This window comes from Gadus chalcogrammus, chromosome 20, assembly GCF_026213295.1.
Source record: "Gadus chalcogrammus isolate NIFS_2021 chromosome 20, NIFS_Gcha_1.0, whole genome shotgun sequence".
Lineage (NCBI taxonomy): Eukaryota > Metazoa > Chordata > Actinopteri > Gadiformes > Gadidae > Gadus > Gadus chalcogrammus.
Window position 1 is genome coordinate 23,948,709 of NC_079431.1, and position 27,504 is coordinate 23,976,212.

At 50.6% G+C, this 27,504-nt stretch overlaps 2 protein-coding genes across 4 annotated transcripts in view; one reads left to right on the forward strand and one right to left on the reverse strand.

Moving 5' to 3' along the window:
* The first annotated feature begins 1,759 nt into the window (after window positions 1-1,759).
* Window positions 1,760-20,281, forward strand: LOC130373005 (collagen alpha-2(VI) chain-like). Of its 2 annotated transcripts, none has more exons than XM_056579193.1 (28): window positions 1,760-1,908; window positions 2,468-2,633; window positions 3,246-3,856; window positions 3,945-3,965; window positions 4,073-4,138; window positions 4,223-4,276; window positions 4,441-4,485; window positions 4,592-4,618; window positions 4,703-4,729; window positions 4,825-4,869; window positions 4,953-5,006; window positions 5,969-6,031; window positions 6,734-6,796; window positions 6,881-6,934; window positions 7,073-7,108; window positions 7,211-7,273; window positions 8,492-8,554; window positions 8,635-8,697; window positions 8,858-8,920; window positions 9,095-9,145; window positions 9,237-9,335; window positions 15,793-15,855; window positions 16,124-16,159; window positions 16,435-16,480; window positions 16,561-16,713; window positions 17,052-17,507; window positions 17,762-17,800; window positions 17,884-20,281. In XM_056579193.1, exons 2-28 carry the CDS (start codon window positions 2,477-2,479, stop codon window positions 18,474-18,476), a joined length of 3,111 nt encoding a protein of 1,036 aa, XP_056435168.1. In that variant the 5' UTR covers window positions 1,760-1,908; window positions 2,468-2,476; the 3' UTR covers window positions 18,477-20,281. The 2 variants fall into 2 exon arrangements, with proteins under 2 accessions (XP_056435168.1, XP_056435170.1); XM_056579195.1 differs by having other exon boundaries at window positions 2,468-2,624.
* Window positions 18,085-27,504, reverse strand: part of xrcc5 (X-ray repair complementing defective repair in Chinese hamster cells 5) — a 32,257-nt gene continuing 22,837 nt past the window's right edge. Inside the window, exons 14-21 of one of the 2 annotated variants that reach the window (XM_056579197.1) lie at window positions 24,221-24,417; window positions 21,847-21,931; window positions 20,601-20,670; window positions 20,400-20,509; window positions 19,679-19,775; window positions 19,464-19,531; window positions 19,271-19,348; window positions 18,094-19,105 (exon numbers count right to left, since the gene is read on the reverse strand). In XM_056579197.1, the coding sequence (XP_056435172.1) occupies window positions 19,091-19,105; window positions 19,271-19,348; window positions 19,464-19,531; window positions 19,679-19,775; window positions 20,400-20,509; window positions 20,601-20,670; window positions 21,847-21,931; window positions 24,221-24,417 (720 nt within the window). In that variant the 3' untranslated portion in view covers window positions 18,094-19,090. Of the gene's footprint in view, window positions 19,349-19,463; window positions 19,532-19,678; window positions 19,776-20,399; window positions 20,510-20,600; window positions 20,671-21,846; window positions 21,932-24,220; window positions 24,418-27,504 lie in introns of both variants that reach the window. The other variant, XM_056579196.1, reaches the window with a different exon arrangement.

Here is a 27,504-nt window from a genome sequence, read left to right on the forward strand (position 1 = left end):
AATGAAATGACTTAGTTCAAGTGAATTCCCCCCAAAGTATTGCATTAACATGCCACAAATGTCCTTCAATGTATTTTAATGGTCGCCATAACATAAGTTCAGAAATGTTAATGCAATACTTTAGGGGGAATTCACTTGAACTAAGTCGTTTCATTTAACATAATGTAGGATACCCACCTCCGTTCAGTAGGACGCCCTCTTCACTTCTCCAGAAAGAAACGTATCCCGCGCTGAGTATGCTGTGATCTTTATAGCTCCATGGCTGGCATGCAGTGGGTCCCAGTGTAATTTGAGAAATGCATCCCTGCCGGCGATTTTCATTGGATTAGGAAATTATGGGCGGGACTATTTTGTCCCGCTCACGGACGATCTGGCATCTACGGATACGAATACTTTTGCTACACATTTACCACCTAGACGTGGTGCAAAACAACCTGCAAAAAAACCCACAGCTGAGACTTGCAAGAGCAGATTCGAGCAGTTGTAAAATGGATTTGTGCTCGCTAATTAAAATGCTGAATTAACATAGCGTTCTTTATCATTTTATTTGTGAGGACATTTTTCACAGATGTGCAACTTCTGATGCATTAGTTCAAATTTGGGTTTACGAATGCACATCTTTTCGGGCATGTTCTCAGATTATGAAACACGGGTGTGCGAATGTGTTTTGCACCAACTGCGCTGCAATAATTGTAGCAAAAGGATTTGTGCACCTGTAACACAGATTTGCGTACTCGTAGACCCTATTTTGTGTTTACAATGGTATAAAGAATATATTATTTATTTTTTACGACTACAAATGTACTGTTACACATTTGTGACTTTAGAGTACATGCTAAATAAATATATACGACTTCAAATTTACTGTGACTTTAGTGTATGCATTCAAATTCTGCAGTTACAGGTGCTAAAGACTTTTGCTACAATAATACCTTCATAGGCGTCCGTAACCCCCTTGCGTTGCGGGAACGTGGAAACATAAAAAGCCCTTAACGCAGGCAGTGAGATGCACACAGCAGGCCGATGGCATTTGATGATACGATAGTTGATCTAGTTCTATAGCACCATGCTTTCCTTTCATTATAGGATAAATATCTATAATTGTGTGATACATTTATTTATATAAACATGTATATATATGTATATGTGTGTTGTTGGTATACATATTTATGCATGATGTGTTTATAGTGTAAATAATTAGAGAACAGAAGGGGCAGATGTGTGAGGTGTGATGGACCAGAGACACGCGAGCAGCAGTAGTTTACACTAGGCCTGGGCCCGGTCCATGTAAGGCAGTGAGGAGATTCATCAGAAAGCTGCTGGGCCTGGACTGGATCTACTGAGTCATATATGACTGATATATCTTTAGGTTTAACTTTTCTTGTGATATGAAATCCTTTAAAACATTAATTTAAAAAATAAAATCCCCATCCAATATTAGTGTTAACATTGACAAATAGGATAAAGCTAAAAATACAGAAATAAGTAAATACAAAGTAAAACATGTGCACTGTATCGAAGTCCGCCTCTGAAATTGAAGATCTGTCGCATCACACGCACATCACTTGATGAGCATTATGCACAATACAGAACCGTACCCTCTGTCAAATGCAAGAAATTACCTGTTTTAGCTCTCACAACAATTAAGACAGCAGCCTAGTGTGACTCCCAGTAGACATTCCCAGTATTAAGACATTCCCAGTAGGGCCATTATAAGACAGTCCCCTTATCCATTTAGGGCGCAGGGCCCGCGCATGCGCTCACGTGTCTGAGCGCAGATCTAAAGCAGCGCTGTTAAACCCTGATGTGTTGTCCGGTAGAGATGCCTCTCCCCACAGATCATTAAATAAATTTCCTTCCATTTCCAAACGTTGCAGGTAAACTAAACGTTTACTGTCGCCTGGATCGGTGAGTTTTTCCTCTTTCTAATTGAAATCTTGCGTGGTGTAAGTTATATCCTCTAAACGTGTTGCCTTGTTTGGGTTGACATGTATGCAGGGTGTTTTTGACACAGGCCTATCTAAGTTTCCAAAGGTACCTACAGGTGATTACTGTTGTACTAAGTGAGCTGCATAGTTAGTGGGTTCTGTGTCTTTATAAGAAAAGTTACAGTAGGACTAGTAAAGTGATGTGGCAAGAGAAATACAAAGAAAAGTTGTGTTCTTCTCTCATTGTTGAAATATGGTTATTGCCCTGCATTATATTATCTAATGTTATGTAATATAACTTAATATAATATAACATAATTTAATATCATATAACATACTATAATGTTACATAATGTTCTTCTCTGATAGTTGGAAGATGGTACTTGCCCTGCTGTGTCTTCATGATGTAAACATTCACAGAGCTGAGACAGACCTTCTGAAGGCTCACGTGTTTGACAGCCGTTTCCTTTGCTAAAGGCAGAGCCTTCACGCTTAAAGCCTCAACCTCTCCCTGTCTGATTCCTCTTTTGCCTCCTCAGGGTGAGCGGATGATGGCTCTTATTTTAGCGTTTATCCTTTTGAGCCTTCTGAAAAATGCACTTCCACAAGATCTGAGCGAGCGAGGACCGAGACGAGGGGACTGGCCCGACCCGACCCTCCCTCCCGCACCCTACCCGACCCCTCCGCCCAATAAAGGTTGTAAGAGTGAGTCAAGATGATGAAATTTCAGGTGGACCTCGTTTCAGGTCCCGACACGCTTATCCACAGCTTCAGTCCATTGAATACTAACAGTGATAATGAATTGCAATACACACGCTACTAATGAGTGGTCAACGTTAAACCTGCACTATGTCACCTTTCTTATGCAGACTCCATTCAGATAGATCTGCACTAGAACCTTTATGAACATTGAAACACTCCCATCGATGAGTAAGTCCATCCAGGGAATCTCTTTATATAATCATTTTATTCTGGTCCATTGATTCCTCACAGTGGGAGAATATCAGCACTGACTGAGGCGCATACCATGTTACTTTATGTCCTGTCATGTCCAGAAAATAACAACAGAAAACTATTTGGGGTTTTGATAAGGGCATGGTAAAACATCCTGGTGTTCCCTAGCTGGGAGAAATGCTGGCTGAATGCATGTTGGCTTGGTTTCCGCAGTAAAGAGTCTTGACTCACGCTCACTTCATGATGTAGCTGTGACTCCCGCCACTAGAGGCTGCTGATGGGAGGGCGTACATAGTGCAGCTTTAATAATCTGTAGAGGTGCCCCCAGCATCCCGTTGATTCCCTCCTCGTCCTGTGGCACAGAGGTGGTGGACTGCCCCGTGCGGCTTTTCTTCACCATCGACACGTCGGAAAGCATCTCCCTGCAGGAGTCGCCCCCCGGGGTGCTGGTGGACAACATCAAGGAGTTCACCAAGCTGTTCGCCGAGCGGCTGACCGACGAGGAGTACCAGGGGGGCCGTGTGCGCCTCACCTGGTCGGTGGGTGGGCTGCACTACTCCCAGAGGCAGGTGGTGTTCAGCCACTTCTCCACCCGGCAGAGCTTCATCCGCAGCCTGAGCAGCATCAGCTACCTGGGCCGGGGCACCTTCACCGACTGCGCCCTGGGCAACATGACCTCGCTGATGACGCGCCACGCCGCGGACCAGAGGGCCGCGCTCTTCTCCGTGGTCATTACCGACGGCCATGTCACCGGGAGCCCGTGCGGCGGCATGAGGAGCAGCGCGGAGAAGGCCCGTGAACAAGGCATCAGGGTGTTCTCGGTGGCAGCCTCGCGGACGGTGGACGAGGCGGGGCTGAGGGAGATCGCCAGCCCCCCCGCTGAGGTGTACCGCGACGGCTACATCGCCGTGGACCTGGTGGGCGGCCGGCCCCGCATCATGACCGACACCATCGACCGCATCCTGAAAGTCATGGTACTGGGGGGTCTCAGGGGGGTCTCGGGGGGGCAGGACTCAGTAAGGGATTCGGGGGTTTCTAATGATCCACTCTGTTTGTTTTCAGAAACACCAAGCGTATCTGCAGGTAGGACAAGACAGCACCAGATTGAACCAGACTCCAGTCGTATTACACTTGATTCCATTGATCTAGTTCTAAATGATGCATGTGGTTGTGATTTCCTGATCTCGTAGTGCTACAAGGACTCCTGCCTGGAGACGCCTGGCAGCATGGGGCCAAAGGGGTACCGAGGTGCAAAGGTCAGAGCCGGCACTGCAAAAGGCTTTTCTTATTTCTTTCTCTTTATGCTTTAGCTTGAATCTCAACCACTGTCTCACTCCTAGGGGAACAAGGGAGAAGGGGGTCACCCCGGTGGTAAAGGGGAGCAGGGCTATCAGGTAGGATCTCCCTTCGGTAGAACAGCTACACCCAGAGACAAAACCACGTCCTAATAAGAGGACATACACACGGAGAATATGACTAATACATGTACTATACAATATACAACACAATAGTAACATTCTACTTGGAACATGTGCTCATAACATATCGTCTCTGATAGGGCGATCCTGGAATCGAAGGACCAATTGGTCATCCCGGCTCCAAGGTGGGTCGTACAAGTTATTTTCCATTTGGCCTTCCTCTAGAAACGTTCCTACGACCTCATCTGTCTCATTGTTCTCTCACTGATCTGCTGTTGTGTTCTCTCACAGGGAGAGATCGGGCTGATGGGAGACAGGGTAACATCTCAATAATATTCTGTATAATCTGTAAATACCCTGATCTATACTATTCCCCCTCACTGCTGTCTCCTTTGGTCACAGGGTGAGATTGGATACACAGGAGCAAAGGTCAGCAGCTCTTCTGATTGTTCCGTCTCTAGATATGTCCTAATACCATGTGAAACCTGTGCCTCATTGTGTTGTGTCTGATGGTTTCTGGTCAGGGTTCTGGTGGAGCGGCTGGCAGGAATGGGACTGATGGATTCAAAGTAAGTCCCCCCCACACATTGGGTCCTCGATGATGTCCTGTTTGGCCGGACACTCAACATGTTTACTGCCTGCTTGATTTCAGGGCAAGACCGGGCGCATCGGAACCCCTGGCTGCCAGGGAGGGGCCGGGGATAAGGTGAGTGTGTGTGTCTCACTACCAGGGGACAAGGTGAGTGTGTGTGTGTCTTATTACCAGGGGACAAGTTGAGTGTGTGTCTCACTACCGGGGGACAAGGTAAGTGTATGTGTCTCACTACCAGGGGACAAGGTGAGTGTGTGTGTCTCACTACCAGGGGACAAGGTGAGTGTGTGTGTCTCACTACCAGGGGACAAGGTGAGTGTATGTGTCTCACTACAAGGGGACAAGGTAAGTGTGTGTATGTGTCATACTACCAGGGGACAAGTTGAGTGTGTGTCTCACTACCAGGGGACAAGGTGAGTGTGTGTGTGTGTCTCACTACATGTGGTGTGTGTGTGTGTGTGTGTGTGTGTGTGTGTGTGTGTGTGTGTGTGTGTGTGTGTGTGTGTTTGTGTTTGTGACTGTGTGGTGTGTATGTCTGACTATGTGTGGTGTGTGTGTCTGACTACGTGCAGTGTGTGTGTCTGACAACGTGTGGTGTGTGGATCTGACTGCATGTGGTGTGTGTGTGTGTGACTATGTCTGGTGTGTTGATCTGACTGTGTGTTGTGTGTGTGTGTGTGTGTGTGTGTGTGACTATGTGTGGTGTGTGTGTCTGACTACGCGTGGTGTGTGTCTGACTATGTGTGGTGTGTGGATCTGACTACTCCTCTCACAGCTGTAGGTTCACTGCTGTTGCATTGGGATTTTATGTTATGTTTTTAATTATTATTCCTGTTCAATACTATATATATATGTCGTTCAGTCTAGTCATTCAGCCTTTTATTTAATCTCAAATCCCCTGGAGAAGCAGTACTGATGTACCACCGTGTTAAAATACAGAGAATAACACTGATGGAGTAAAAGGGAACAGTGAATCAGTAGAAACAGCTTTGTGGTCACTGGCTTTCCTCCATAGGTCTTAAGGTGACTGTAACACTGCAGTGTACATAATAAGCAGCTTGTTGTGTTTCCTGAAGGGATCTGATGGTTTCCCTGGTGACTCGGGGGACTCTGGACCTGCAGGCCCACCAGGAGTGAAGGTCGGCACCTCGTCTATTTCAGAGTATTAGCGTGAAGGTAGATGTCTGTGATTGTCTCAGCAGGGTGCCCCGGGGAACAGAACCCTGAGGCCTTGTCTTGTTAATTTCCTTCTCAAGCTGTTGAGCAGAAGACTGTTCATCTGAAGGGACTTTCACTGTGGGCAACAAGATCATTATCCTGTCACTCCTTTCACTCAAGTAAAATGAGGACCAGCAGATCTGTGGCTCCGTAAAAAAGGATTTAACTGTTTATACAGTGTGGGACAAGCTCAGCTCGACTCCCAGGGAAATCCAGTGTTCATATTTCACCCTCAGTTGAATATTGTTATGCACTTTTAGAAGCCTTCACATCGATGCGCGTTGCTGCAAGCCAGCTGCTAACGCATTTTGTTCTTCCACATGATGCGTGATCGTGATCGTATTGTGAGAATGTGTTAGTTTAGTGTCAGTTTAGTAAGATCCTTCCAGGCTTTATGAGTATTAGTATTCATTTCTTATGGCTAATAAAACAGAACATAATTGTCTGGATGCTCAACACTTTTAACAAACAGCAACATATTTTTTCCACAGATCTCAAATAGTATACAAAATATTGTCATGCAAACACCGACACGTGACACACAGATACCAGTGTGCTGGCGCTCTTTAGTTCATCCACAGGTGTGTGCATACTGGTAACGTCTGCTGGTGGTCACATGACAGGGATCGACAGGCCGAGCGGGCAGAGCAGGACCCCCGGGACCAGGCGGAGAGCCAGGACCAAAGGTAGTCACCACCACGCCACAGGAACCAGCCACCAACACATCCTCCCCTCTGTCCTGATTAAACCTTGTTTTTGTTCCTTTGAAGGGCGACACGGGGAACCCTGGCTACCCAGGAGAGCCCGGAGACAAGGGGCCCGCGGTACGTTCAAATAGTCTCACACCATCCACAGTGACTCAGTGTGGCTGACCAGTGAGAAGCAGCTTCTGCTGGGGACCCGGGCTGACCGCTTGGTCTGACCATACTGTGTCTGATCTCCTCTCTCCTCTCCCCCTGCAGGGCAAAGGCGGAGCCCTGGGCCTGAAGGGAGAAACTGTACTCCTCCCTCCTAATCTCTAAGTATATCTGGATGTTCACCTTTCTTCATGTGGAGGTGTGACCTTGTTCTGAGAGTCTTGTTCGCTAAATGTCTTCTAGGGCAGGAGAGGGGACAGCGGTGTGAAGGGGGCACCTGGACTGGGGGGACTCAAGGGTGACAAGGTAAAGACACCTTATCTAAAGGTCTAAAGACACCTTAACTAAAGGTCTAAAGCCCCTTATCTAAAGGTCTAAAGCCCCTAAAGATCTAAAGCCACCATATCTAAAGGTCTAAATACACCTTATCTAAAGGTCTACAGCACCTTATCTAAAGGTCTAAAGACACCTTAACTAAAGGTCTAAAGCACCGTATCTAAAGGACTAAAGCACCTTATCTAAAGGTCTAAAGACACCTTATCTAAAGGTCTAAAGCACCTTAGCTAAAAGTCTAAAGACACCTTATATAAAGGTGTGACGACTTCTTATCTTAAGGTCTCAAGACACCTTATCTTCATCTAAAGATCTAAAGACACCTTATCTAAAAGTCTAAAGACACTCTATCTAAAGGACTAAAGACACCTTATCTAAAGGTCTAAAGACACCTTAACTAAAGGTCTGAAGCCCCTTATCTAAAGGTCTAAAGCCACTAAAGGTCTAAAGACACCTTATATAAAGGTCTAAAGCACCTTATCTAAAGGTCTAAAGACACCTTAACTAAAGGTCTAAATCCACCTTATCTGAAGGTCTAAAGCACCTTATCTAAAGGTCTAAAGACACCTTATCTAAAGGTCTAAAGAACCTTATCTAAAGGTCTAAAGCACCTTATCTAAAGGTCTAAAGACACCTTATCTAAAGGTCTAAAGCACCGTATCTAAAGGACTAAAGCACCTTATCTAAAGGTCTATAGACACCTTATCTAATGTCTAGAGCACTGAGGGAACCGTCATCTATTTGACTGATAAAAACATAAGGTAGAGAATAGTCCTATTTCATTTGGAATCAACAAAATATTGATCTTAAGAAATTTGGAATGAGAGATTTGCAAACAAAAGGAGGAACTAAAACCAATAAGGTCGGTGTCTGAGGCAGGCGGTTTGACTAAGCGGGGAGATCTCCCAGAGGATTCCTCCGTTCCACACAGAGCCAGAGTGGCTCTCCACTGAGCCCCTGCCCTGATCCGGGCGTTCCTTATAGAGCATCGTCTCACAAAGACTTTCTTTTTGCTTACAATGAATCGCACAGCTGGCATCGTGACATTCCCAAGCCACGCAAACAGAAGAGAGAGATATTCCACATAGTTCTCAGCAGAAGACCTATCTCTACGGCAACGCTGTAGAAAACAAAACTGTTCTGCTCCAAAGATAGATGGTCTGTTGATGATGTCATCTTGTAATCTTTAAGGGAGAACGAGGACCCGAGGGAGGCCGGGGCTTTACAGGAGAAGACGGATCCAAGGGGGCAAAGGTGCACAGGTTCATGTTAGCATAACCAGGATCTGAGACTACTCTTGTGTTGGGCTGACCTTTGACCTCTTTCCTTCCCAGGGGGACCTTGGCCTACCAGGACCGAGGGGGAAGTCGGGCCCCCAAGGGGACCCCGGAAACAACGTAAAACTCACCGTCTATAACTCACCGTTCATAACATTGATAAAGAATAAATATACAGTTGGTCACAGCCTCCAGACATAAACACAGCCCACCCGTCTGGACCACCCTGGAGGTCTGACCTCCTCACAGAGGACTGTTCCTTATCCCTGTTCCTCTGCAGGGCACCGCAGGACACCTGGGAGACGACGGGCCGAGGGGGGACACCGGACCCCCGGGACCTAAGGTAGGTCTCTATTGAGGAACTAATTTAGGAGAGGAGAGCAAGGACCCGAGATACTAATCCACCATATCTGAACTGGATCACGATTCACATGGTTCATGTTTCATATGAAGGACGACATCACTGAGGTCTTGTTTCATGATGCTGACGCCGTTCTCTCTCCTCTCCCTCTGTAAGGGCGACCAAGGGAGAGACGGGTTCAACTACCCTGGGCCCAGAGGCCCCACGGTGAGGCCGCCCGCTGCTGTATGAAGGAGTCCATGTTGGTTTCTGTCTCTTATGACCTCATGGGGGATTAAATGTTCCGTGTCGTTGCCAGGGTGACCGGGGGGATCCAGGCAGGAGGGGGCCGAGGGGGAGCCGAGGAGACTGCGGAGCCAAGGGAGCCCAGGGAAACGCAGGAGGGCCGGGGGACCTGGTAAGTTCACAAGACCAGGAGGACCAGACCAAGACCAGGGAGACGCAGGAGGGCCGGGGGACCTGACCCCAGTCACCACGACCTAGGGGCTTCTGGTTGTCACCAGAGCACCCTACTCATTCAGCACACACCCTCCTGGTTTGGCAGTTTGAGTCCTGGCTGAAGGCTTGTGGGTTTGAACCCCACGTCTCCGGTCTACCAGTACCTTCCATGGAGCAAGACGTCCCCTAACTGCTCCTTCATTGTAGTTCCTAAGTGATGGATCAAATGTCCGCTTAGGATGAATGTGTGCTGAGTGAAGATGAGTTTGATCCAGGACAGGCCGTATGGTTCCTGGTCGTTGACCCCTTATGGTTCCTGGTCGTTGCCCCGTATGGTTCCTGGTCGTTGACCCCGTATGGTTCCTGGTCATTGACCCCGTATGTTTCCTGGTCGTTGACCCCGTATGGTTCCTGGTTGTTGACCCAGAATGGTTCCTGGTCGTTGACCCCGTATGGTTTTCTTTCAATATTCATTCGGTATCTCACTATGGGACACGCCCCTCGCGCTGTCCCCCAGAAGCAATTTTACACTACGCCAGTCGTGACTGGCCAACGTGACATCTGCCTGCAGAGGAGGGGCTCCCTCCTACTACATAAGCCCCGTCGTCACGTCATCTCTTCAGTCTTTAACCTCTTCTCGCTCCTAGAAGCACCTCGCAGACAGAAGTCGTAGACGGACTAGCACACTGTTCACTGAGCGAGCTAACCCCTCGGTCACCGAACGCTAGCCTATCGCTACCTCTGACCTCTGTGAGACTGAAGAAGTAAGCTAGTCTGTCACCAAACAGTAGCCTCTGCTAGTATCCATACTAGCTGCTAGCATCTACACTAGCTACACCCGTGTCCAGGCTGACCTGTCACCAAACAGCAGCCGGCATAAACGGAAGGCGAGAACATGCAGTCAGAGGTTGAACCTACCCTAACCGAGGGCTCGGGGAAGCCTCCGACAAAGTTCTGCGCGTGCAGGAACAAAATGTCGGGAGCGGATAGCCACACCGCCTGCATTCGCTGCCTTGGGCTGGAACATGCCAAGGCTGCCCTTGCATTCCCGCCTACCTGCGAGCATTGCGCACGGTTTTCAAATAAAACCCGCAAACGCCGGCTGACTAAGCAGGCGAAGCTCAGCACAGATGATCCGGTAATGGGGGTAACCGACCCGCCACTACCGGAGCTAGCGGGAGGTTCCCGGGGGCTCTCCGCCCCACTGGGAACCAGCTGGGGATCGGAGGTGGACCTCACCGACGCTTCCCAGCCGCTGGAGTTGATTCAGCCCGACGCTTTCGAGGCTAACCTGCTGGAAGGGCCCGACGAAGCCGAGGGCGATCACTCCGAGTCGGGGGGGGAATCCATTAGCCTCGGCTCTGATGAGGACGAGGATGATGATTCCTTTTCCCCGCGCACCGCGTCGCCTATGGTGGTGGGCGGTGCGTGCACCCCCTCCCCGAACCCGGCCGTGAGCATGGACCTACACGAGGCCTGCAAGAGGGCGGCTGCGCGGCTAAACATCGAGTGGCCGGAGGCCCCGGTGGAGACCGCCACATCTCGCTACGATGGCAAGCGACTCCCGAAGGCGAAGGCTTCAACCAGCCTGCTACTTCCGGCCTTTCCCGAGTGCCTGGAGGAAGCGACCCGGTCTTGGGGCAAGCCTCTCTCAGCCAAGATCCCCGTCCAGGGTGGATCGGGGTTGGATTGGGCCGGTATGGAGGAAAAGGGGTTCTCCCATCTTCCTCCGGTTGAACCACTGCTGGCGTCGCACCTCCACCCCACGCAGAAGTCCGCCATGACTTCAGCGAGCCCTACACTGCCGTCCAGAGCCGACTCCTTCCAGTCATCAATGACCGAGAAGGGCTACAAGGCGATGGCGACGACGGTGAAGGCGCTCAACGGGTCGTCGCTGCTGCTGGCCTACCAGGCTGAGCTGGAGCTCGACATGTCCTCGTCACCCACCCCAGCCCTTTGGGATGAACTGTGCGTGGTGACGGAACTGTGCCTGCGCCTTCACAGGAGCGCTGTCCAGGCGTCCGGAAGGGCCATGGCGCTGATGGTCGCTCAGGAGAGGGCGAGGTGGCTGAACCTCTCCAGTCTCTCTCTGAGGGAGAAAACCCAACTCCTAGACGTGCCTGTGGACCCGAAAGGCCTGTTTGGCCCGGCGTATGATGTCATGCTGAAACGCTGGGAGGAAAAAAAGAGGGAGGGTGAGGCGCTGCGACTGTGTCTTCCCAGAAGAGCGCCTTTCCCCGCCAACGCACCCGGCCAGGTGTTCACCCAGCCCCGCGCTCCTCCGCCGGCTTACCGCGGCCAGAAGCGTCAGCCCCACCCAACCCACGGGGCCGGCCGGGGCCAGAACAAGCCGCCGGAGCACAGTGGCGCGTGGGCGAGGAAGCCAACCGCGCCCGGGGTGGCGCCAGGTGGCCGTGCAGCCCCTTCGGCTACTCAGGGGGCCGGGAAGAAACGGCGCGCTACCTGAGGCGCTGCGACCAGGGGGGTGCGGCAGGCCCGGCCAGACGCCGTCGCCGTCCCCCCTAGGTGTTCTGTTCCAAACCCGGTTCCAAGAAGGGTTACAGAGGGCATGTTCCAAGCCCTGCAAAAGGCGTGCAGAAGGCCATACAGCCTTCACAGTTCACGACGCGAAGGAGAGAAGGGTCGGACCTGCAGAGAGCTCGGTGGAGCCGCAGCAGTGTCTCGCAGACACATGCATGTGTTCAAGCACACACCAGTGCCCAACATCACACATGTGTCCCCCTTCCCCAAATCATTATTCATTAAAAATGTTTGCCAGCGCGCATCCAGGCTCCGAGCCGAGAGCGCAGCTGCTTGTGAAAACAAAAAAAATGAAAAAAATGATAAACATAAAAAAGGAACAGAACGTAATAAGACGGTGCCTGGTGGGCGTGCGCTCCGGTGCGCAACCCACCACGCCCGTTCGGGCCGGCACGACAGCGGAACCAGCGACGCTGGGACCGCTGGCTGGCCGGGCTCAACAGTGGCGGGCATGTGGTGCGTCGGATTGGGTTATAAAAACTGTAACCGCCGGCTACAGGCTCCAATTTGCGTCCACTCCTCCCCGTTTCAACGGGATACTGCAGTCGCAGGCCCGTGGAGAGAAAGCTCAGGTTCTACAGGAGGAAATCACCTCTCTAAGAAACAAAAGGGCAATTCGGGTAGTGCCACCGGAGAAAAACCAAAGCGGTTTTTACTCGAGGTACTTCCTAGTCCCGAAGAAGGGAGCGGGCCTCCGGCCGATATTAGATTTACGCGCTCTGAACAGATACATGAGACAGTACAGTTTCAGGATGCTGACACACGCCGCTCTCATACGCTTCGTGTGCCCGGGAGGCTGGTTCACAAGCATAGATCTGAGGGACGCTTATTTCCATATCGCCATTTATCCCCCTCACAGGAAATATCTCAGGTTCGCCTTCCAGGGCGTAACGTACGAGTATTTGGTTCTCCCGTTCGGCCTTTCGTTAAGTCCACGGGTGTTTGTGAAATGCACGGAGGCTGCCATCGCGCCCCTCAGGTTGAAGGGAATGCGTTTGGCAACATACATAGATGACTGGCTTCTAGCCACACAGTCGCCCCAGGAGGCTCAGGCGCAGACCAGCGTGCTCATATCGCACCTAGTGTCCCTGGGTTTCACAATAAACGTGCAAACGAGTGTTTTGGTCCCTACTCAAAGCATAACGTTCATAGGCTTGTGCCTCGATTCAGTGACGTTCAAAGCACGTCTATCCGCGGAGAGAGTGGAAGCCTTTCAGGCTTGTCTGGCACTTTTTCGCAGGGGGACGATGTTGAAGTTCAGAACGTGCCTCAGACTATTGGGTCTGATGGCGTCGGCGCTGGTAGTAGTCCCACTTGGCCGCCTCCATATGAGGCCGGTTCAGCGATGGGTTGCATCACTCAGACTGAACCCGACGTGCCATGGCCATCGCCGGGTTTTGATCTCCATGGCGTGCGTCTCGGTGCTGCGCCCTTGGGGACGCGCGTACTTTCTGACTACAGGCGTTACCATGGGAACTGTCCTGGCGAGGAAGGTCCTTTCAACGGATGCCTCTCGGGCGGGCTGGGGAGCCGTATACGAGGGCAGATCAGTAAATGGCACTTGGAGCTCACATATGCAGTTTGTTCACATAAACTGCCTGGAACTTCAGGCGGTGTCACTGGCGCTGAAACATTTTCTTCCCTTTCTGAGAGGGCAACATGTTCTAGTCAGGACGGACAACACCACGGTGGTGGCGTATATAAACCGTCAGGGGGGGCTGCACTCCCCTCAAATGCACACGTTGGCACACAGACTGACCATTTGGGGCAACGCCCACCTGTTGTCGCTGAGAGCAACACACGTGCCGGGCGCGCGGAACTGGGGAGCAGATTTAATGTCCAGGGGCGACCCTCGCTACAAGGACTGGAAACTCCACGTCGTGGTCGTGAACCAGATATGGGAGAAATACGGTCGAGCAGAGGTCGATCTCTTTGCATCAGAGGAGAACACTCAGTGCCCTCTGTTCTATTCCCTAACCGGTCGGAGCGCCCCAATGGGGCTGGATGCTTTGGCATACGAGTGGCCGCGCGTCCTCCTGTACGCTTTCCCCCCATTAGAACTGATCATTCCTACTCTCGCCAGGGTGCGAGAGAAGGGTCATGCGCTGATCCTTATAGCCCCCCGTTGGCCGGGGAAATATTGGTTGGCGGAAATAGTCCAGTTGCTGTGCGGCCAGCCTTGGCCTCTGCCTTTACGAAGGGACCTCCTGACGCAAGCGCATGGGGAAATCTTCCATCCTCATCCGGAGCGCATGGCTCTATGGGCCTGGCCCGTGAAAGGATGAACCTCACGACGGCTGGACTCCCATTGAATGTCATTACGACTATCCAGGGCGCCAGGGCTTCCTCCACGCGTAGCGCATATGAAGGGAAATGGCGTGCGTTCGAGGATTGGTGCGCGAAAGCTGGGGAAATAGCTTTCCAGAGTCCCGTGCCTGTTATTCTGACATTTCTACAGGATTTGCTGGATAAAGGCCGGGCTTTCTCCACTGTCAAAGTGTACTTGGCCGCTATATCGGCTTGTCACACGTTTTGGGGACAAATCGGCAGGTCAGCACCCTATCGTTTGCCGGTTTATGAAAGGTGCACGCCGTCTTCGGCCGGTGTTGCGGAGCTTAGCTGCTCCTTGGGATTTATCTACGGTGCTTGATGCACTGTCCCGCCCACCGTTTGAGCCCTTACAACAGGTAGAGCTTAAGACGCTCTCGTTTAAGACGGCTTTGTTGCTCGCGTTGGCCTCGGCTAAACGCACTAGTGACATCCATGCGCTGTCGGTTAGCCCGACGTGTATGCAGTTTTTGCGGGGGAACTCAAAGGTTCTATTAAAGCCGAACCCTGCGTTTGTTCCCAAGGTATTCGACTCTGCGTTGTCATACCGCCCTATTGAGCTGTTGGCTTTCCATTCTCCCCCTTTCTCCTCCCAGGAGCAGGAGCGGCTGAATGCGCTCTGCCCGGTGCGGGCTTTACGCGTCTATGTTGATAGGACGGCTGGATTCAGGAAATCGGAGCAGCTGTTTGTATCATGTGCTAAGTCACATCTGGGGAAGCCTCTCTCGAAGCAGCGTTTATCACACTGGATCGTGGGGGCTATAGCCATGGCTTATAGTAGCGTGGGTTTGGAACCCCCTATCGGCCTGCGCGCACATTCGACTCGCGGCATGTCCGCATCCTGGGCACTGTTTCAGGGGGTCTCAGTGGAAGAGATATGTGCGGCTGCCAGCTGGGCGACGCCTCACACTTTCGCTAGATTCTACAGGTTGGATGTTACTGCGCCTAATCTGTCTCACACAGTCTTGAGCGTTGGATCGGTGAACATGCCTGTTTGATGGGTTTGCACTGGTACTTCTTTGGCAATACGGGAGTTACTATATCCCATAGTGAGATACCGAATGAATATTGAAAGAAAACTTAGGGTTAAGAAATTAACCAAGGTTTTCTGATATATGAGTGAGGTATCTCACCAGACCACCCTCCTTGCCCGGAGCGAGGAAGAGGTGTTTTGCCTAGACTGAAGAGATGACGTGACGACGGGGCTTATGTAGTAGGAGGGAGCCCCTCCTCTGCAGGCAGACGTCACGTCTGTTGGCCAGTCACGACTGGCGTAGTGTAAAATTGCTTCTGGGGGACAGCGCGAGGGGCGTGTCCCATAGTGAGATACCTCACTCATATATCAGAAAACCTTGGTTAATTTCTTAACCCTAAGTTCCTGGTGGTTCCTGGTTGTTGACAGGCCATATGGTTCCTGGCTGTGGTTGCTGGTTGTGGTTCCTAGTTGTGGTTCCTGCTTGTGGTTCCTAGTTGTGGTTCCTGGTTCCTGCTTGTGGTTCCTGCTTGTGGTGCCTGGTTGAGACCTGGTGAGGTTGCTGTTGTTTCAGGGCGAGGACGGGACGCTGGGTCAGCCCGGGAGCAGAGGACCCCGCGGGGACGCCGGCCCGGACGTAAGACTACAGCCTCCATCCCATAATAAGACCAGTTGGCGGTGGCGATGAACAATCAACAACACTCCCCGTCTTTGTGTGTCTCTTCGTTTGTGTGTGTGTGTCTTTGTGTGTGTGCATGTGTGTGTGCGTGCGGGGGTGGGTGTATGCGTGTGTGTGTGTGTATGTGACTTTGTGTTTGTGTGCGTGCGGGGGTGGGTTTGTGTGTGTGTGTGTGTGTGTGTGTGTGCGTGTCTGTCTTTGTGTGCGTGTGTGCATGTGTGTGTAGGGTGGAGTTGGACCAGCGGGGGATCATGGACTCACTGTGAGTGAACCTCTCTAAAGAACCTTGTGTTGTTCAGCAGTAGAGCCGTGATCAGCAGGGATTAAATCCAGATTAACAAAACGAAACCCAAAGTTTTTCAATTTCAATATCCACATGAGTTTTCGTCTTAGACTCATGAACAAATACTCCTTTTGTCTTAATCAGTTGTAGTCTTCAGCATAATTTCCTATCCATATCAATATCATCTATGACCTGGTATATAATATTGATTATGCCTGTCATCATAGTCACGTTAATGTTTCCCCTCGCTGCAGGAGTGCGACGTGATGAGCTACATCAGAGAGACGTGTGGCTGTTGTGGTGAGTGGAGACGGAGTTAGAGGTCAGTAAAGGTCAAGGTTGATCCCTCCCACTCCCTGACGGCCCTGGTTCCTCCCCAGACTGTGAGAAGCGCTGCGGGGCCCTGGACATCGTGTTCGTCATCGACAGCTCCGAGAGTGTGGGGCTGGCCAACTTCACCCTGGAGAAGCACTTCGTCATCAACACCATCAACCGGCTTGGCTCCATGGCCAGCGACCCCGCCTCGCTCACCGGTACCGGCCCGTCTCCTTCATATGCTTCCAGCCCTCACACACCATGCACCTCCTCCCAGAGAGAACCTTTTGGTTTCCTAAATATGTTCCCTTTAAAATGGGGGTTCAGAGTAAAGCGTCAACTTTTTAGACTCACACAATGTCAGGGTTGTTGTGACTATTTATTAGCACAACAGAACATTTTAGTAATATTAAGAGAGATAGATTTGAATATGATGTTGAGACCCTAGTCTAATCCACCTCATCCCACAGTCCGGACCCCGTAGTAACCCCTACTCTGATCCCCCTACAGTCCTGACCCGTAGTGAACCCTAGTCTGATCCCCCTCACCCCCCCAGGCACCCGTGTGGGCGTGGTCCAGTACAGCCACAACGGGACCTTCGAGGTGATCCAGCTCAGCGACCCCCACATCGACTCCATGGGCGCCTTCAAGACGGCTGTAAAGAACCTGCAGTGGATCGCGGGCGGCACCTTCACGCCCTCCGCATTGAAGTACGCCTACGACCACCTGATCCGGGACGGGCGCCGCGCCGGGGCCAGGGTCAACGTGGTGGTGGTGACGGACGGCCGCTTCGACCCCCGGGACGACGACGCCCTGCTGCCCTCCCTGTGCAGCACGGCGGGGGTGGAGGTCAACGCCATCGGCGTGGGTGACATGTTCGGCCAGGTGGAAGATGACGAGATCCTGGGCTCCATCACCTGCAATCGCAAGGACCGCGTCAACGGGATGAGACGGTTCGCCGACCTGGTGGCCGACGACTTCCTGACCTCCATGGAAACCGTCCTCTGCCCTGGTGAGATGCGTGTGTGTGTGTGTGTGCGCGCTTTTGGGGCTAGAGATTGGATGGTGAGTCCTAGCATCAGACCAGTCAGGTCTGTTCACGTTGCTCTGGTTTTGAAGGCTAGTAGGCAGGGACAGTGGGAGAACTCGGCCCGTCCAGAAAGTCTAAGACATTGGATGACTGGACCGAACTCCAAGTGACCTAGCTGCCAATGCTGTCCGTAAAGAGCAGAGCCTTTATTCAGTCTGTGCTGTTCCCTCCTCCAGACCCTGTGACCGTGTGCCCAGACCTGCCCTGCCGATCAGGTGAGTCACTCAGCCCGTCACACAGCGTCACTCAGGCAGCGCTTCATGTCCAGAGCTCTGATTGGTCCGGCGTACCCCTCCAGAGTCGGACGTGGCCCGCTGCGCCATGCGGCCTGTGGACATCGTCTTCCTATTGGATGGCTCCGAGCGGCTAGGCGAGGACAACTTCCGGCAGGTGCGGGCGTTCCTACAGGAGGTGGCGGGCACCCTGACGCTGGCGAAGGGCAAGACGGACCGCATGCGGGCACGCATGGCCCTGGTCCAGTTTGGCCGCGATGCCGAGAACCACACCGCCTTCCGGCTCACGCACAACCCCGCCCTCATCTCCGACGGCGTGGCCCGCATGCCTTACCTGGAGACCGCCTCGAGCGTGACACCCGCCATCCTGCACGCCATCAACAATGTCCTGTCGAGCGGTGGGGTACGCCAGAGCCGGCGCAACAGCGAACTGTCCTTCGTGTTCCTCACCGACGGCGTGACGGACACACAGAACCTTGACGAGGCCTTGAGCGCCATGCGCCGTGCGCAGGTGGTCTCCACGGTGATCGCCACAGGGAGTGACGTGGACCAGGACGTCCTGGTGACCCTGGCCATGGGCGACCAGGAGGCCGTCTTCAAGCCCTCCGACCTCTCTGAGCCCGGCTTCTTCAGCCGCTTCATCCAGTGGATCTGCTGAGGGATCCACGGGCTCATGTACTGCTGCTACTGTTAATCTAGCATTGTAGAGAGGAAACATGCTCACTAGGGGCCCTGCTATACACTCAGGGAATGAGTATGTCTCTTTTATCTTTATTATAGTGCTCCAGTGGTTTCAAACGGCAAGCACATCTCTTTGTTAGAGCCCTTCTTTTCAGACACTTTAAGCGCCAATCACCTAAGGCACCGATTTCACTTTTACGCTTAACTGATCGCCATAAACCATGTGCTAGACCCAAGTTGCGCCCTTTTCCTGTTTTGAGTTCTGAACAAGTTTTAATGGGGAAACATTAAAAGATACAACTCACTCCACACCTTCAACATTGAGAATCTTTATGCCTCGAGAAATAGGCCAAAACACACCAAAAAGAATTAGGATCAAGCAGACATTTCAACATCAAAAAGATACAAACAAAGAAGATGATGCCAACAGCACTAGTAGTGCAGTGGCTTGGAATGAGCCTTGACTCCGAGCATCTAAAGCCTAGTCTGGGTCTCGGGGTTGGGTTGGGGGACGGCTGGGAGGGGCTGGAGATCCACCTTCTCCGCATTCCTCCGTGAGGCACTTTAAAAGGCCCAGCCCTCGTCCTGCTCTCACATCATGTCCAGCTGCATGGGAACAGAGGAAACACATCTCTTAGGGGTCATCACTGAATGAATGAATGAATGTCTGCACAAGGCGTAGTAACATGACCCGTCAAATACGAGCATGGAGGTTGGTTTTCTAAGGCCCCTGCTGGTAGCGTGAGAGAGGTGTCTGTCCGGGCCCCTTACCAGGTCATCCACGTCCCCGGGGTCCTCCACTGCAGGAGCCACGTCCGCAGCCTCCCTCCGCTCCTGGGCGACCAGGAACTGGCCCAAACAAACGGCATGTGAGAAAGACTCTGCATCCATAACCTCTGAACTGCACTCATAGGAACAACAAGGGCATCTTCAGCCAAGAGGGGATCTGGCCACGGGTGATTACCTGCTGGGCTTCTTGTTTGGAGAAAGTGCTTCCTTCCACCTCGTCTTTGCTGATCAGAGTGATGGCGTCTGTCAAAATAATGAATTAAGAGATTGATCACTACACAATAAAACGTACTGTTATTCCAAGAAGAGTATACGTTTACTTTTTTAAACCAAAGATCCTGTCCAGGGGGGAAGGAGGTGATCTGGCCCCCACCCAGGTTTGGAGCCCACCTTGAACCAGCAGGTCCCAGAAGATGGCCAGACCTCTGGAGGGAATGCTCCTCTTCAGCGACTGGAGGTAGCCGTTGTACAGGTCAGCGTTCCCCAGCTGAACACACACACCACATCCATTATCCAGAAACGCATGCAAATGCGCACACACACTAATGATGTCTATTTTTTTGAAGGGAAGGTCGTTTTTTTTCAATGAAGATGACATTAAATGAATCAGAAATACAGTCCAGACATTGTTAAGGTGGTAAATGACTATTCTAGCTGGAAACTGCAGATTTTTTGTAGAATATCTACATCCTCTGTACACACAAGTGTCCAGAGGCCCATTTACAGCAACCATCACTCCTGTTTTCCAATGGTACATTGCTAATTATGTTAAAAGGCTAATTGATGATTAGAAAACCCTTGTGCAATTATGTCAGCACAGCTGAGAACTTGAATTTGTCTGGGTGACCCCAAACTTTTGAACGGTAGTGTACGCACAGATGACAAGAATACAGTGATCAGTTACACTAACCCCAAATAAAAGTTGTGTAAAACAAAATGGAGGCCTCAGGAATGTTCTGACAGCTGGCTGTATTCCACTCTCGGGCCATAATGATGGAGCTAATGTTGAATGTTGCTTAAGACTGATTCACGTTGGCCCCCGGCCCAAACAAGTGAACTCCCTCCCCCCCGCCTTAAGACCCAGCATCCATCAAACTGAGTGTTTGTTTACCTTCACCGACTCCTCTCGGAAGGCCTGGACGCAGGTGATGCACTTCATGTAGTAGGCTGTTTTCTTGTTACCCAGCAACTGTTCTATCCGGTGAGTCAGCTGCTGGCAGGCTGGGCGGGAAACAGAGACACAGAGACAGAGTGAGTGCAGCTGAACGGCCTGCTGGGTAATGTGAGGGAGACGTGGAGAGGAGCGGCTCACCCTCTCCGAATGGGAGGCTCTTCAACTTCACCAGACAGCGGTAGTCTCTGGCGGGGGTCACACTGCCCACCTGGGGACACAGGACCACGACCACTTTGTTAACATTCACATCCATATCTCTTCTTTTCTTGGATTTATTTTTGAAGGTTTTTTCCTTTTTTATTAAAGATTAAAACAGGAAGGTATGGGAGGGAGAGGGTAAGACATGCAGACCACGGGCAGGAATTTAACCCTGGTCGCTGCGGTAAGGCCTGGGTCTTAATGGTACGCGCTCTACCCGGTGAACCACCGGTGCGCCCTAAATTATTTGTTTTCTACCTCCCTAAAAATTGCATTTCAACCCACTATCCCGTTTTCTGAGTGTCTGTGAACGGCCTGAAGCCCATCCCAGTCCGTTACAACAGTCACAACTCTCACTACGACTGGCTTCATCCCAGATGACCCCATGACACTCCGCCCACATCGGCCCTGCCCCCCCAGCATCCTGTTATGGTTGGGCTGCGAGACATGAAGGGAGTGAGACACACTCAGAGTGCTGTTTAGGTTGTCCTGAGTGCATTCCTTTAAACAAGCAGCCCATGGTACATGATGTAATCAAGAGCCACACCGTGATTCACAGGCTCTGCCCCGCGGCCCCCAGCCGGGACCGACCCCTCAGGACAAGGTTCAACTGGCCCCCAGCCGGGACCGACCCCTCAGGACAAGGTTCAACTGGCCCCCAGCCAGGACCGACCCCTCAGGACAAGGTTCAACTGGCTAATGTGTACTTGGTCAAATATGTGTACTTGATGATATATGTTTACTTGGTAATATATGTGTACATGGTAATATATGTGTACATATGTACTTGGTAATATATGTGTACTTGGTAATATATGTGTTAATGTGTAAATGTTAATATATGTGTACATGGTAATATATGTGTACTTGTTATGATATGTATACTTGGTAATATATGCGTACTTGGTAATATATGTGTACTTGGTAATATATGTGTACTTGGTGATATATGTTGTGGTCATCTGAATCAGTGTTTCAAGTGTCTCCTGAATGTCTTCTGGGGTTCAAAGCGTTCGTTGGGTGCCTCCCTCCACAGGACCAGGACCTTATGCGACCCGGTCCTCCAGCACCCCTTAGCCCTCCACAGGACCATGACCTCATGAGACCTGGTCCTCCAGCGCCTCTTAGCCCTCCACAGGACCCGGACCTCATGAGACCCGGTCATCTAGCGCCCCCTAGCTCTCACCGAGGTCACGGTTCCTTCTGAGATGTCTGCCAGGTTGAAGTCCTTCTCATCCTCCCGGCTCCTCTTGGCATCAGGCTCCTCTGGCCTGAGGTACAAGGAAACAAGACCAGGGAACAAGTCAGAGACCAGGAAACAAGACCAGGAAACAAGTCAGGTACCAGGAAACAAGTAAGGGACCAGGAAACAAGTCAGGGACCAGGAAACAAGACCAGGAAACAAGTAAGGGACCAGGAAACAAGTCAGAGACCAGGAAACAAGACCAGGAAACAAGTCAGAGACCAGGAAACAAGACCAGGAAACAAGTCAGAAACCAGGAAACAAGTCAGGGACCAGGAATCAAGACCAGGAAACAAGTCAGAGACCAGGAAACAAGACCAGGAAACAAGTCAGGGACCAGGAAACAAGTAAGAGACCAGGAAACAAGTCAGGGACCAGGAAACAAGTCAGGGACCTTGAAACAAGTCTGAATATCCCAAATAAAATGTCCTAACTTTAGGATGACCCATCAGCTCTCCTAACTAGCGAGATGGCAGCTCTTTTATTACATGTAGCGCAGCAAAATTGAAAAAAAAGATCTTAACTTAGCACTTAAGATAGGAAGTTTCTGTAATACGGGCCCAGGGAACAATTCAGAGTCCAGGAAACAAAGTCAGGGACCAGCAAACAAGTTAGAGACAAAGAAACAAGTTAGAGACCAGGAAACACGTCAGGGACCAGGAACAAAGGACTGAAACAAGTCAGTGGAGAGGAAACAAGGACCAGAAGAATAGGAACCGAAACAAGTCTGGGACCAGTAAACAAGGGACAAGGAAAGAAGTCAGGGACCAGGAAACAAGTCAGAGACTAGGAAACAAGTCAGGGACCAGGAAACAAGGACCAGGAAATAAGGGAAAAGGAGACAAGGGACCAGGAAACAACTCAGGGACCAGGAAACATGTCAGGGACCAGGAAACATGTCAGGGACCAAGAAACAAGGGACCAGGAAACAAGTCAGGGGGCAGGAAACAAGGCAGGGACAAGGGATCAGGAAACTAGTCGAAAACCAAAAAACAAGGGAGCAGGAAACCTGTCAGGGAGAAGGAAACAAGTCAGAGACCAGGAAACAAGTCAGAGACCAGGTAACAAGGGACAAGGGAACAAGTCATGGACCAGGAAACAAGTTAGATACCAGGAAACAAGGGACCAGGAAACAAGTCAGGGACCAGGAAACAAGTCAGGGACCAGGAAACAAGTCAGGGACCAATAAACAAGTCAGGGACCAAGAAACAAGTCAGGGAACAGGAAACCAGGGACCAGGAAACAAGGGACACGTCACCAGGAAAAAATCAAAGGACCAGGAAACAAGTCAGGGACCAGGAAACACGTCAGGGACCGGGAAACAAGACCAGGAAAACAAGTCAGGGACCAGGAAACACGTCAGGGAACAGGAAACACGGGACCAGGGAAGAAGTCAGGGACCAGGAAACAAGGGACAAGGAAACAAGGGACCAGGAAAAAATGCAGGCACCAGGAAAAAATCCAGGGACCAGGAAACCTGGTACATTCATTCTTATCCTAAGAACCTGGCCGTTCATTCTTATCCTAAAATACACGTAATAAAAATGTAACTAATTTACATTGTATCAATATAGCACATTTCACATAGTGTTAAAAATCCCTAAATTACAAACAAATTGTTCAAATGGTCAGATGACCCCATGCCTGACCTTGAGGTCTCCACCATGACCCCCAGGACCAGGAGACAAGGGACCGAAACAGGTCAGGGGACAGGAAACAAGGACCAGAAGACAAGGGACCGAAACAAGTCAGGGACCAGTAAACAAGGGACAAGGAAAGAAGTCAGGGACCAGGAAACAAGTCAAGGACCAGGAAACAAGGGACCAGAAAACAAGGGACCAGGAAACAAGTCAGAGACCAGGAAACAAGTCAGGGACCAGGAAGCAAGTCAGAGACAAGGAAACAAGTCAGGGACCAGGAAACAAGGGACCAGAAAACAAGTCAGGAACCAGGATACAAGTCAGGGAACAGGAAACAAGGACCAGGAGATAGGGGACCGAAACAAGTCAGTGACCAGGAAACCAGGGACCAGGAAACAAGGAACAAGGAGACAAGGGACCAGGAAACAAGTCAGGGACCAGGAAACAAGTCAGGGACCGGGTACAGTCAGGGGCCGTTCATTCTTATCCTAAAATACACATAATAAAAATAATTAGTAATTAATTAACATTGTATCAATATAGCACATTTCACATAGTGTTAACAATCCCTGAATTACAAACAAATTGTTCAAATGGTCAGATGACCCCATAACCCCATGCCTGACCTGGAGGTCAGGCATGGGACCCCCAGCCTGACCTGGAAGAATCACACTCACCCTCTGCCAAAGATCTGGGAGCTGGTCTTCAATTGCTTCTTCTTCTCCACCTGCTTCAGGGGGAAGCTCTTCTTCAGCTCCTCCAGCGGCGCCTGGCAGCACGCTGCCACCGCTAGGGGGCGCTGGAGAGCTGCCTGCAGCCAGGGCTCGATGGAGGGCAGCGGGGAGTCAGGGTGCACCGCACGGTGGTGCAGACACTACAAAGAGACGCATCATGTCAGGAGTCAGGGGGCACCTAAAACACCTTTATTAATCCCATGTGGATTAAAGGATTTTTTTAATACATCAGGTTTAAAGGACTTTATTAATCCTGGTTTAAAGGTCTTTATAAAAATGGTTTAAAGGACTTTATTAATCCAGTTGGTTAAGGTTTAGAGGATTTTATTAATCCCGGACTAAAGGATTTTATTATTCCAGCTGGTTTAAGGACTTTATTAATCCTGGTTTAAGGGATTTTATTAATCCCGGACTAAAGGACTTTATTATTCCAGCTGGTTTAAAGGACTTTATTAATCCTGGTTTAAAGGACTTTATTAAACCAGCTGGTTTAGAGCACTTTATTATCCCAGTTGATGTCCCCGCTCCTGCCAACCAGTGTTGTTTTTGGCAGGCATTTTAGATTTAGTTTTAGTCTTAGTCTTTTTGACGAAATGCTTCTTAGTTTTAGTCCCATTTTAGTCATTTCTATCTTTGAAAGTTTTAGTCTAGTTTTAGTCCGACGAAAACTCGTCCACCAGCCTCTCTCTGTAGTGTATGAGTGTGTGTGTGCCGTGTGCGTGCAGGCGCAGCTGCGCGCGAGCACACGAGCCAGTGTTGCGGGGGGGGGGGGGGTTTATCCAATCAGGTTGCTTGGATGCTCCAATTGAAACCCATTCTATTCTACGTGAACCACCTACATGTAAGCCGCTAGAAGCAGTTAAAAACGGAGCGGACTAGAGCGGACTGGAGCGGAGTGAAATCCCCACCCGGGCCTTTGAATTTAAAACCGCTCTGCGCTCCAACCCGCTCCAACGTATTTCTTCCGCTCCACCACCCGCTCCACGCTCCGCTCCGCTCACATGCTCTCACTAACAATTTAGTCTCGTCTAGTTCTCGTCTGACGAAAATGTCTACATTTTTCGTCACATTTTAGTCTTTATATGGCTTTGGTGACGTTCGTCTTAGTCTCATTTTCGTCATGGAAAAAAGGGGTCTGACGACGTCATTTTCGTTTTCGTCTTACCTGACGAAAACAACACTGCTGCCAACCGAACTCTGTTGTGATTGGTTACCTTCCTTGAAGCGCGTGCGCGGGCAGATTTGACCAGGCATATGGGGGCGCGGCAGGAGTGCCTCTACGTAGATGATTTCCCGGAAATGTGAACAAGTGAATCGCAAACGTTGTCCCGAGTGTTTAGCGCTCTGCACAGCCACCCCAGACTGTCAGCAGGGAATACGTCGAAATGCATGTACGTCATTATTTGACACTTTAGTATGGTTAAACATGACTATCAATCATTATAACAACGTTTATAGGTCATAAAAGTCGAAAAAGCATAATAGGTCCCCTTTAATAAGATGCAACCTTATCCTTTCTGTTATCGATTATTGGATTGGATTGGATTCACTTTATTGTCATTGTGCAGACACTGCAGAGTACAACGAAATGAGGTTTTGTTACCAACTGGAAGTGCAAAGGAGCAGTAAAGTGCAGTTTGTACATGAATTATCAGAGAATTATCGGAGCAGCATAGTTACAATAAGTGCAGTAAATATAAATAAATATAAATATAGTAATATAAATATTCAAGTAGAGGGATAATTGTTCAGTCAACTAGCATGGATATAAATAGAAATAGAAATAAAAATAGAGTACTATGGGTGTTGATACAGGGGATATGTAAATTCAAGTAGAGGGATAATTGTTCAGTCAACTAGCATGGATTAGTGCAATGAATGGCCGCGGGGGGGGGGGGTAGAGTTTAGGAGGGTGACAGCCGCAGGGAAAAAGCTTCCCCTAAACCTGCTAGTCCGGGTCCGGAGAGACCTGTAGCGCCTCCCAGAGGGGAGGAGGGTGAACAGTCTGTGGTTGGGATGAGAACAGTCCTTGCAGATGCCACGCGCCTTTCGCAGGCATCGCTTGTGCTGGACAGCCTCGATGGATGGGATAGAGGAACCGATGATGCGTTGCGCAGTTTTCACCACCCTCTGCAGGGCTTTCCGGTCAGAGACAGAGCAGTTGCCATACCATACTGTGACACAGTTGGTAAGGATGCTCTCAATGATGCTGCTGGTAGAAGTTCACCAGGATCTGAGGAGACAGATGGGCCTTTTTTAATTTCCTCAAGAAGAAGAGACGCTGGTGAGCCTTCTTGATCAGCTTAGAGGTGTTGAGGGTCCAAGAGAGGTCCTCTGAGATGTGGACACCTAGGAACCTATAGCTGGTGACGCGCTCAACCTCTGTCCTGTTGATACGGATGGGGGTGTGTGTGCCACCTCTAGACTTCCTGAAGTCAACGACGAGCTCTTTCGTCTTCTTAGTGTTGAGAGCCAGGTTGTTGTTGGCGCACCATGCAGTTAGGTGTTGGACCTCCTCCCTATAGGCCGTCTCATCGTTGTTGCTGATGAGACCAATCACCGTAGTGTCGTCTGCAAACTTGACAATCGTATTGGAACCATGTATAGTTGTGCAGTCGTAGGTGAAGAGGGAGTAGAGGAGGGGGCTCAGCACACAGCCCTGTGGAACGCCAGTGTTCAGGGTGAGGAAGTGTGTTCATCCAACCTGACAGACTGTGGTCTGTTGGTTAGGAAGTCCTGTATCCAGGTACAGAGGGAGGTGTTGATGCCCAGCTCAGTAAGCTTGGTGATCAGTTTGGAGGGGATGATGGTGTTGAACGCTGAGCTGAAGTCAATAAACAGCATTCTGACATAGGTGTTGCTGTTGTCAAGGTGGGTTAGGGCGGAGTGGAGTGCCGTGGAGATGGCATCCTCTGTGCTCCTGTTCTGGCGGTAGGCGAATTGGAAAGGGTCCAGTGTGGGTGGCAGGCAGGTTTTGAGGTGAGCCAGGACTAGCCTCTCGAAGCACTTTGAGATGATGGGCAGGGGTTAATCTAAACCGGGAAAGGGGGGCGCTGCGCCTCCTTGTTTCAACCCAGCGCCTCCTTGTCGAAAATTTTAAATTACTTAAAATCTCCCGGAATGGAGAGCGAGCGAGCAAGACCGCGCACAGGAGACAGACGTGCTCCTAACCGCGTTCGCATCTGTGTAGCGAGCGCGCAGCACAACAGAGAGGGATCTAGAAACTG